At 38.3% G+C, this 12,000-nt stretch overlaps 1 protein-coding gene across 1 annotated transcript; it reads left to right on the forward strand.

The window, feature by feature from the left end:
* Positions 1-309: 309 nt before the first annotated feature.
* gnb5b (guanine nucleotide binding protein (G protein), beta 5b) lies at positions 310-9,324 on the forward strand. Its single transcript, XM_062418216.1, has 11 exons — positions 310-435; positions 1,513-1,624; positions 2,356-2,492; positions 2,649-2,690; positions 3,925-4,001; positions 4,232-4,364; positions 7,037-7,180; positions 7,396-7,487; positions 8,107-8,155; positions 8,630-8,726; positions 9,134-9,324. Exons 1-11 carry the CDS (start codon positions 310-312, stop codon positions 9,322-9,324), a joined length of 1,200 nt encoding a protein of 399 aa, XP_062274200.1.
* Positions 9,325-12,000: the final 2,676 nt, after the last annotated feature.

The following is a 12,000-nucleotide window of genomic DNA, read 5'->3' on the forward strand; positions in this document are numbered from 1 at the left end:
AACTACTTACTGCCTCCTACTCTGCCACACACACACACACACACACACACACACACACACACACACACACACACACACACACACACACACACACACACACACACACACACACACACACACACACACACACACACATACACACACATACATACACATACATATGCCTAGTGGTCACAACCTAGTACTACGATCAAAAGAGCCCCAGTCAAAGCCCCCAAGAAATGTCCAAAATGTTGTGTAACCTCTTGATTAAATCTGTGTTTGTTGTTTTTGTGCTTTCCAAAGCTGTGTGCGTGATCACCTGCAACCATGTGTGACCAGACGTTCGTGGCGGCCACTTTTGGCCCCTGCGACAGCTGCAGCAAAGCCAGTCCTCTAATGAACATCTACATTAAGAATGAGGCCATCAACTACTGTTCCTTCTGTGTGGAAATGGTACGTTTCTGTTTCTCGTGACAAAACAGCTGCTGCATTATTTCACTGCCATGTCTTCAGTTCAAGCTTTTATCATTTTATTTGAATCCATGTATTGTGGATCTATCAAGCCTCTGCAGCTCATTTCTCCATGTCATTTTCTGCTTGATAGGCATGAACCAAATAAATACTTAAATAGTTTGTCTTTAAACATTGGCTACTGAGATGCTTTTAAATGCAGAAAAGAGAGATGAAAGCCATACAAAGTCATTAAAGTCAGCATACTGGTACAAACCCGAACACAAACTGGAAATATCCTACTTTCAGGTCTCATGCATCTATGAACATGTATGATAATAACAGCAACCTGTGAGGTGTCTGCCAAGCTTCTTCATACGATGAGCCTAGTTTGATGACACTTTGTGTTGACACACAAACAGAAAAGGCACAGATGTTACTTATAATGTTGGCTTAGTTTAATTTAAGTGTCCACAGAGGTAAAGACAGTGAGCCAACTTGAACAACATCAGGACCCTGAAACTGAAGTACATAAATGGAATTAAGCCATTGTTAATCTTGTTATTTATACCTATGCTTTTCCTACTGTGACAAGTCAAAGTGTCTTCCATGAAAAAGGCCCGTCTGCAAATAATTTTTATATTCTTTGTCCAACAAATCTATCTAGACTGCATATATACCCATATATGCATTTTCATATATGCGTCTTAGTCTTAGTCTTAGTCTTAGTCTTAGTCTTAGTCTTATAATATGGCCTAATAAAAATATCTTGCTGAAGTGAAAAATGCAGAAATTATCCACATTACTCAAATTCATCCTGAAAAGTCAGAGCTAAATATGAATGTGCACCAGTGTAAATCCTGTCTAAGTGCCTGTAGTGAGCAGTAGTGCAGAGGGAGGAGGAAGAGGAGGAGGAGGAGGAGGCTGAGCAGTCAGTGTGATAGCAGAGTTACTAACCCCTACCCACCAACCATCCGCCCCGTATCCCCAAATCCTCCCCGTTTTGTCCCGTGTTTCCCGACTCCCTCCCCTCTTTTCTCATTGTGTTGATCTGTTATTGTTGTTGTTTTCCTCTCAAAGATGGCTTGTCAGGGGCTCCAGAAAGGGGAAACCCTAGCATCACTGTCGAGAGAGAGCGACAATCTCAAAAAGAAGCTGGAGGAGGAGCGGGCAAAACTCAACGACGTGGAGCGTAAGTGTCCCGAAATCATTGTCAGTTTTTACTCAAACACCGGGTTGTTTATTTAAAACAAGTTAACGAGCAGCTGTAGGTCTGTATAATGTGTGCGCGTGGTAATGGTTTACATTTTTTACGATTTAATGAAGTTTAAATCAGGACACTTTTTGTGTCTGTATTCAGCGACGATGAGAAGAAACTGCTGCCAGTGCAGGAATGTAGCAATTACTTGCCCACATTGAATTAATTACTGTATTACTTGTTCTATTTTATAATTGAGTATTTCCATTTTCTGATACTTTATACACTCCACTATAATTAATAGTTGTACTCTCTCCTCTAGCCTACGTTTTTATGACAGCTACTTTAACTTTACAGAATGAGAATTAATTTGCATAATAACATTATAAACTGTGATCTGTTGATAATATTTTTTAAAAACTAGTTCAAATCATCTCCAAGACTAACTACAACATGCAATGCTGCTTCCATACTAATAATGCAATAATACATTTCTTGTATAATAATATGACAGGTGCTATTCTGCTGCCTATGAAAAAAACAAAAAACTCCAGATCTTGCATAATTAAATTATTGGCCTTAAACCAGATCTGTGTGTGTGTGTGTGTGTGTGTGTGTGTGTGTGTGTGTGTGTGTGTGTGTGTGTGTGTGTGTGTGTGTGCGTGTGTGTGTGTGTGCCTGTGTGTGTGTGTGTGTGTGTGCCTGTGTGTGTCCTGCTACCTCAGTGCACCAGGTGGCTGAGAAGACTGAGGTGTTGAATGCCCTCACCATAAAGACCAGACGTGTGCTGAAGGGTCATGGGAACAAGGTGCTGTGTATGGACTGGTGTCAAGACAAACGTCGTCTGGTCAGCTCCTCACAGGTAAACACCTGCACTCCCATACAGATGTTATACAGTACATAAACAGGCTACAGTTTAGTGTTATTTGTCTGACTTGACAGTTTCTATGTATATGCTATGTGGGCCTGTGGCATATGATATGTTTGTAGTAATATTGATTTGTTTCTTCTAATGCAGGATGGAAAAGTGATTGTGTGGGATGGATTTACTCTAAATAAGGTGAGGAGCTGTCTATGTGGTACTTTTGTGCATATTTTACAGAAGGAGTGAATTCATTTCAGTAATAGATGACAATAAGTAAATTAAGGGCTGAAAACCAAAAGCTTTAAATTCTTTTAAACAATAAAATTACTTCCAAAAAGAACATTTGTTAATTAAATTAAATATGAAATGATAAAATATACAAAATGTCCCTTATCAACATGACTTTTGGAGGAGTTCTAATATTTCTTTGTTACAATAGGCTCAGATAAAGAGTGGAGAAATGTGAGGATATGGAGGTTAAGTTGTTTTTTTTATTTATTTGAAAAGTACTTGAAAGTTTTTATTTTAATGGTAATCTCAATACTCAATTCAAACACACACACTCAAACTCAAACTTCCTAAGAAATTCGCTTAATTTCTTAGGAAATCACATTTCATATGTCATGAGGCTCCAATTACTACAATACCCATTAGCCCGGTTGAAGAAGGAGATGCATAATCCAAAAATAAAGTGATTAAACATGTTCTACAAAATTCATTGTCTTTATTTTACTGAACATTATCTGTGTGAACAACAGAATTTGAGCTCAATTGGATGTTTCTTCCTGCAATGAGACTCAGATATTCGAAAGTGAGTTTAGTCAGTCCAGTCACACAAAACTATCTTTGGACAAAATTTATAGGACATCCAGAGGCCTGGTAGCCCAGTATAACCTTACCTCCACCTCCACTCTGTTATGCAAGGATAAGCGTTTTTTGTTTTTTTTCTTTGAATGTTCAGATGTTCTCTTCACCACATGTCCTGGTGTTGAATGGGTGGGTGGGTCATCCTCTGCTGCCATACTCCTCTGAGAGAGAGGGTGGGACACGACCACATGGAAATGCCCTTAAAAGATTAACTATCCATCTGTCCCCCTGTAATGACTCTGTGTGTGTGGCTGAGTGCACTTAAATGACAGTCAGGATTCAGCCTGGTTTAACCGTCGTGACTCTTGATGGAGTAGAAATAACCACACTGAACATAATCCCCATTAAAACTCACCACAGTCAGGTTCACTACAGATGTGTGTTTGTGTGTGTGTTTGTGTGAGAGAGAGAAAATAGTTAGTTTTATGCTTATTAAGGACAATGTGTATACATATATATTTTTACCAATAATAGATTACCACAAACACCATATTCATGTTTTTTTCTCTTGCATGTGTTTCTGTGTCTGTGTACGTGTGTGTGTGTTTGCTTCATGTTACAGGAGCATGGGGTCGCCCTGCCGTGTACATGGGTTATGGCATGTGCTTATGCTCCCTCAGGTTGTGCTATAGCATGTGGGTGAGTACAACACATTTTATTGTATAGATTGCATAGATTGAATTAACTGGTATTCTTATCAATAATCCTTTTGGAAATGCAAATTAGTGATTTTCATATCACAAGCTCACTTATATGAGGTATATGTATCTCTATCCTGTATCCAACATTATAATTATACACAGTCTATGTATGTACTGTAAGGAACGAGGCACATTATTTAACATTTGATGTTTCTGTCTCCTCTATAGTGGACTGGATAACAAGTGTTCAGTGTTCCCGCTGTCATTGGACCCAAATGAGAACCTGGCTGCAAAGAAGAAGTCTGTCGCCATGCACACCAACTATATATCAGGATGCACCTTCACCAACTCTGACATGCAGGTGAGCACCAGTGTAATGCCCTGTATGAAACTGGAAATAAGAGGCCCAATGTACATGACACTTTAATAATCTATTACTAAGGATTAAATGTGTTTTTCCTACTTGAACGGATAAAACATGCATTCAGAATACAATTTAAGACACTGCTTGTTTTGTTTAAGTTGTAAGATTTGTAGATACAAGGGTGAATATAGACTTGATTCTGAGATTCATGGTAGCAATCCAAACCTGATGGGTTTGGTGCTGTGTGGTGTATAAGCAGTTGCTTCCCATGGTTTGTTCATATTGCTAAATGTTCAGTGTCTATCCTGCCTGTCTCCCATGAATACATTTAGTACATTTGCTGACATTGCCACATTTTACTCCACTGTGCTCCTCTCTCAGCTGACAGTCAGTGCAGTGGGAGAGGCTTCAGCTGCTAAACCACCAATTTCACTTAAAAACAATCAAGCCTCACTGTCCTGTAAATAAGTGTTTTAGGATTATGATATTGTCACATCAGTTTTTCCCCGTTTTTTTTGCATAGATGTACTGTACCTCTGTAGGTTCATGAGTCAGCATCAATTAGACTTCTTTGAGGACTCCCCAGCAGGAAAGAACATGAAGGGACCTGAGATATTCTGAGACTTAGATATTTGACTTAAATAATTTACTCCACTCTGGCAGGGTAGAGGAGCACAGTGGAATGGGAGGTAACAAGAGGACAGGAAAGAAGAGGAGAGGGGAGATGGAGGGCTGGGCTGAGGAGGGGGAAGAGAAGACACACAGAAGGGGGGGGGGGTTGTCCACTACTCTGGGTGTATTAATAGACACTGAGTGGCTTTTATCAAGTAAAGAGTGGGGCACACTGACCTGAGGGCAGAACATTTAACACATACACACATGCATGTTTTCTTCCTGTCTGTCTCTCTCTCTGTCACACGCACACATCTCTCACACATCTCCTCTGTCATACTTTGTCTCAAACACAAAGACACATGCGTGCACATGAGCACGCTGTCCATGCCATTAAAATAGAGCTTGAGGCAAAAGACTGCTGGTTACATTGTGGGCTCAGAAAGTCTCTTTCTTTCCTTACCAAAGTTGTTACAGCAGTAAGTAAGTGTATGAATGAATGGATGATGATTTTAAAGCAGCTTACAGGAGTGTGCAGATGTCATACAATCTTGTATTGCGTTGTATCTGTGTGTGCATGTCCAATGAGTGCATTAGTTTTCAGCCAGTGAGATGTGACATATAAGATCTGCTGATGCACTGAGATGTGGGTTATGAGTTGTGAGGCTTTCATTTACATGTGGGACCACTGGGCATTTTAATGAACCCCCCTGCAAGTATTTAATATAAGGAGACGAGCGGGGGGTAGTTAGCAAACTCAGTGGAGAAGGACTGATGCAGAGGCTCTTTGTTTGATCAGTGAAGTTACCATCTGTGTGTGTGTCAGTAATTGTGGCTTACTGATAATTGCATTCATGTTGAAACTGGAGCTACCTCTCAGCGCAGGCAGGATGTGGTGCGTTCTGTGCCTGAGGTCATCCAGCAGGAGCTCTCTAATCCACCAGTCAGCAGGGATCTCTGATGCCTGCGTGTGTCTCTAAGTGCCCATAATCTGTTTTCATCATAGGAACTGCTGACATTTTGTGCACTTGTTTGTATGTGGATACATGATGCGTAGTGAGAGTCTTCAATGTTTATGGAGAGGTGCTGACCTTTGGTTTTTGTTATTGTATGTGTGTCTGTGTATGTATGTGTCATAATGCCATTATATACTTTCATATGATAAAATAGAGCTTCACAGCATTTGTCTACAATGCCTCTCCACACTATTAAAACAGACTTTAGAAAGATAGATGGTCGTGATGATGATGATGATGATGATGATGATGAAGATGCTTCTTTTAAGCCAATTTGGATGTCAGAATGATCACATGTTGGGAATTTACTGGAATAAACCTTAGACTTTTACTTTCAGTTATAATTATTGCACCAAGATGACATTTTCTTGTTTATTTATGGGCTCTTTCATTTCCATTTAAAATTGAAAACGAAAGCAGCTAAACCCATACAAGAAAAAAAATGTTTTATGTAAAGCAGCTCTTTTTAATATTCATTATGTAAGGGTTTAGTTAGTTTTCTTGATGTAGTCCAATTTTTTCTACTTTTTTCAGGGAAGGTATAGCATGAAATTTCAGTGTACAATTTTGAATTTTTTCTTATAACCATTTTTCATATTTTTTCTTTCGATGACCACCAGCAGTGCCATAATAAACCTGAGTCATGGACATTCCAACAAAATATTTCCTACAGTGTATTTGTCACTGTTGTGCTGAGGTTGCCAATGTTGCTTCACAGTTTTTAAGTTTCCACTGAAATTGGTGGCTTGGTATCGTGACTTTCCACCTAAAAAAAAATCATACTGCAGTGTTTTTAAAGAGAGCAAGTTCCACATTGAGATGAAGTCTACCTCATTTGAAGTAAATATGACAAAATATACTGAATATACATGCCTTACTCTTTCAAAAAACTACTTTACAGTCAAATAGGCTTCATGATTTCATATTGTTGATTGTTTGTTTATCATTGTATGTTGAACATGTGTGGTGTGCGTGTGCTCTGTAATGCATGTGTGTGGATGCATTTGTTCATGTGTACTATGTATTGTATGTGTCTGTTAGCTCCTGACCTCCAGTGGCGATGGCACATGTGCCTTGTGGGATGTGGAGAGCGGGCAGCTGCTGCAGAGTTTCCATGGTCACACAGCTGATGTCTTGTCCCTGGACCTCGCCCCATCTGAGACTGGAAACACTTTTGTCTCTGGGGTGAGCGAGATAGTGTGTCTGTGTGTTACTCTGGGTCGTGGGAAAAGCCTGTAACTGATGGTTCTCTTTGGATTCAGTTTTCATAAAACATTAGAAACTAGATTTCTACAAAACAGAAACAATAATCCATGTCTTGTGTGTGTGTGTGTGTGTGTGTGTGTGTGTGTGTGTGTGTGTGTGTGTGTGTGTGTGTGTGTGTGTGTGTGTTTTATCAGGGCTGTGATAAGAAGGCCAACGTGTGGGACATGCGCTCTGGCCAGAACATTCAGTCTTTTGAGAGCCACGACTCCGACATCAACTGTGTAAAGTGAGTTCAGTTTTTTGATAATGACAAACGTCTCGCTGTGTCTCTATTTAGTGAAAAGAAGAATAAATGAACACAGAACACAATAAAACTGAGAGGAAGAGTAGAATTGATAGTACTGTTGGCACTGCTACATCTGCTGTTGTTATTACCAATGAAAACCCAAAATTAGTAAATTCCCTCCCAGATAATCACAATGCATAATGACAATTGCTCAACATCTCACAGGACATCTAAGGGACTTTGTTGGTTCTGTAAATCAAGTTTTCAATCTGGTAAAACTTTCTGAGGCCTTTAAGTTGAAAATAAATTAACAGAATTGCATGAAATCCATTTTTATTTTATATTTCACAACCTTCCAGTTGTCCAAGATTATTTTAAAAAGTGATGTGCTTGTTGGGGATGTCAAATCTGAGCTGTTCATGACTGGCTGTTTATTCAATGTAAAAATAAAAAAATAAAAAAGAAGATGTTGGATTAGAGAATTTTTATTGCATTGTGATCATTAGTCTGCACTGAGGTGAAACCAAGTTTCAGCCTTGTGATGTCAGTCTGTCTATCATGTAGAAAATTCACTGGTGCAGAAATATTTCTAACTCCACCTCCCCCCATATGTGTTCAGGTACTACCCCAGCGGAGATGCATTTGCATCTGCCTCTGACGACTCCACAGTGAGTTTTATCATATGATCTCATATCAATATCATATTAATATGTCATATCAATATGTGTCCTGTGATTCCCAGTGCATCTGTTGAAAAAGTTATATGGATTTATTTGGCTCACTCAACCAATGTCCTTTCATAATTTGTTGTCTAGGTGAACTCAGAAATCTCAGTGTTTTTTGTTTTTTTAATTATAAAATATAAAATAAAATATACAGTGGCAGGCTACATCAGTCAGAATAATAATAAATACATACAGATACAATTCTAGGTTCCTGATATGATTCCTTGCTGCATCCATTTGCTCCCATTGGCTATACTGTATGTGATATCATGTGTGATATCAAGTGTTGAAAAGCTAAAATTAAAAAATTAAAAAAATAACACTGACCCCATCACTACCACTCACGGACTAAAATTAGATTTTTTATATTTTATATTGTTTGTGTCTGTGTGTTTCATGTCTGTTGGTTTTCCTCAGTGCCGTTTCTATGATCTGAGAGCTGACCGTGAAGTAGCCATCTACCAAAAGGACAGCATCATATTTGGTGCTTCCACTGTGGACTTCTCTCTGAGTGGTAAGAAACTTGTAAAACACATGAATGCAAATTAGTGTATCAAATGTGCTCATTAAATATTTAGTTGCCTTTTTAAAAGTTTCTATATATAATCCGTCTGATTGCCTTTGTTGTTATAATTACCATTAATCGATAGTGAAGACCCAATGCTGTCATTAAATACTTATTGACCTGGACCTACTCATCCTTTGGTAGTTTAAAGAATAATACACATTACTCATCAGCATCTTAAAAAATATTAAAGTACTGAATAAAAATAAAAGTATTTTAGACATTCAGTGGAAGTGAAAATTTAAAACACAATTTCAAAAAATCATTTGTCTTTCTCTACTTCTTCTTATTCCGAAATTCCCCACTTCCTCTTTTCATTAACTGTGTCTCCTCCTCTCCTCCTCTGCCACCCCCAGGTCGCCTGCTTTTCGCTGGTTACAATGACTACACTATAAATGCATGGGATGTTTTAAAGGGAACTCGTGTTTCCATCTTGTTTGGCCATGAGAACCGTATCAGCAGAGTGAGAGTGTCACCTGATGGCACAGCGCTCTGCTCTGCCTCCTGGGACAACACCTTACGGGTGAGCAGGAGTTTCCCAGAATAGCACGACTTTACCATGGAAGTGTTGTTCCTTTTTAATATTTGTTTCTTACTGGCACATACTAAATCCAAACACTGTCACTGTAAATAAACCATAATGATGCACAATGTACTTCTTCCTCTTTGGATGTATAAAAAATTATACATGTATAGTATATGTACAATAGGTGTATCTAAAGTTTCGACACACATTCCCATTCACTTGAATGAGAAAGTGTGTCCAAACTTTTGACTGGTACTGTATGTTTAAGTGTTTTCAAATTTCTCCTTTTCAAACTTTCCAAATTTCTCTGGTGTCCAAAACAGTTAATGAAGAAGTTATTCACCATATTATTAGTCAAAAGTACAACTGGACCTTGTGTTATGAATAAGGACAGACAGGTAGAAACAGCATGAAAAGTAGGGATTTTTATTGTAAGGGGAGATGTGCTCATTATATTAACTAACTATTATTAGAAAACGTTATAATTGCAGTGAATTTTGTAAAAAGGAAATACATTGAGATACTTCTTTATTATAATGAGAAACTTTTCTCTAACTTACATTTACTTTTTTCTTTTCGGCAAAAAGGGTATTGTATGTTGAAGTTGTTGAGATGTGAACTTATGCTTAAATATGCAAATGAATGTTTTGCAAGTTTTCAGCCTTAACCCACATCATTCTTCTCCTTCCTCTAATGCAGATTTGGGCCTAGAGTGAAGATGTCACCAGATTTATGCCAAGACTGCAAGTTCTTGCGTGAAATCAACAACCCTGCAGGAGAGTTCAGTCTGACAAACACAAACCTAAAATCTCTCCTCACAAAGAGAATATATTGTTGTATCATACAGTAACCGAGGATGGTTATTCAGTATGGATTGGCTCGTTGTTATTGTTAGCTTGACGATTGATATTGTATTAATGTTTTAGAGTAATAGTTATTGATAAAATGGTGGAAAATCATTGTACAGATAACCAAAATAACCCATAGAAATAAGCAGCATGTATCTGCTCTGCCATGTAGACTAACATTCAATATTACTGAATATTTTGTAAATGATGTACATTGCTTCATTGTCCCCCGTCCAGAGCCATACTTTAGGTGTACATGCCGCTGTTATAACTGTTCTGCCACTCTGCCATAGGTTACAGTATGTCGTGATTATCCAAAAGAAGACAACTGTAAATGTAACCGCTAATTCATCTTATTTAAAAATATACATAAAAACAACTTAGGTAAAGTCTTTGTGAGAAAAATAAAGAATATTTTAAGTATATTTTTCGTTGCTTTTGTCTTGTCTTCTTCATAATGCTCTATGGAAGTCCCAAAGCCTTGTACAAATGAATGAATTAAGCTTGCAAGCTTGAGTACTTCACAGTGAGATGTAAGCTCTATAATATTCACAATCTTGTCAACAAAAAACTTCAAAATGTTAAGAGACACATAAAACGTTTTTCCCTCTAATGCTCAACGCTCACGACAAATCTTTTCTGGCAGAGTTCATGGTTCAGAGTTAGGTTAGAAACTTTTTTTTTTTTAATGGAGCAACAGTATCCTGAGTGCTTTGGCAGATGGAAAACAGTGAGGTCAACTCCTCCATATTAAAACAGAAGGGGGACCCTGAGTGAGTCTGAATAGCACTTTTGAAAAGCTGCAGAAGTTGACCTAGATTTGGTCCTGATGGCTGAAATTTGCATTTCTTTCCTTCAGTGGAGGGCAGAGATGTAAATAGCCTGAGTGATTTTGTTATTATGACCTTGTGATTGGTTGAGACTGTCTGAAGCTGCTGTTGTGACAAGCAAGAAAGTGAAAGTATTAGATCTTTACACTGGAGTTTTGAGAGGAGTTTCACTTCCCATTCTTTTGAACTGACTGCCACCAGGGGGCACTGCACTGAATCAAAACTAAGAGTTTTGTTCCTATCCTGTCAAGGACACTGAAGTAATGTTTTAATATTTTAAAGGAATAATTCAATCAATGCAAAATATCACTTTTTTATTTTGGGCTTTTGGATTTGTAATTTTATTAACAGAACTTCTAATCACATCATCTGTACATCACAGCCAATGATGTAGTAAACCATGTGGGTGAGTTTTGTATATTAAGATGTACTTTTTCAACCATTTGTTTCCATTCATTTCTTTATGGTATGAAAGTTACATCATCATTTCTGAGTAATGTACTGTAGTTTGATTGCAGATTAATTTTTTAAATGTCTCCACTGCTGTCTTTTATTATATAATTATGAATGCAGACTTTGTGTTTGATTTTAATTTCAAATGGAAATAAATGGAAACCAATGACTATCTGTAATAGAAGTAAAGATTCATCTGAACCTTAACACCATGAATTTCAACATGATCATTAAAAACGAATAAGAATAAGAATTAAAGCCGCAAGCGGCGATGGCGGGCCCTCGCTCACCCATGCCACCGCGGGGCTTGAGGCATGGTGGGGCTGTGGCGTGAAGTAGAAAGTGAGAAAAAACCTGGAAGGAGGCCAAAAATGCAATGTTTCGTTCATCCAGTAGGGGGCAGTCGCAGGTAGTTACACATATGGTCTGGTGTGGTCTGGTGTGTATTCAGGGCGGCCACTCATCAGTCATGTGAAGTTTGGAGTGAATAGGACAAAGCATGAAGGAGTTATGAGAGGTTGATGGTTCATCCACCAGGGGGCAGTAGAGTGTAACAAAACACAAGC

This window comes from Scomber scombrus, chromosome 1 (assembly GCF_963691925.1).
Source record: "Scomber scombrus chromosome 1, fScoSco1.1, whole genome shotgun sequence".
Classification (NCBI taxonomy): Eukaryota; Metazoa; Chordata; class Actinopteri; order Scombriformes; family Scombridae; genus Scomber; species Scomber scombrus.

Coding starts and splice junctions, on each gene's coding strand:
- gnb5b (XM_062418216.1), top strand. CDS start 310: ATGTGTGACCAGACGTTCGTGGCGGCCACTTTTGGCCCCTGCGACAGC. Junction 1,625..2,355: donor AAAACTCAACGACGTGGAGC/GTAAGTGTCCCG, acceptor CTGCTACCTCAG/TGCACCAGGTGGCTGAGAAG. Junction 8,156..8,629: donor CTGCCTCTGACGACTCCACA/GTGAGTTTTATC, acceptor GGTTTTCCTCAG/TGCCGTTTCTATGATCTGAG.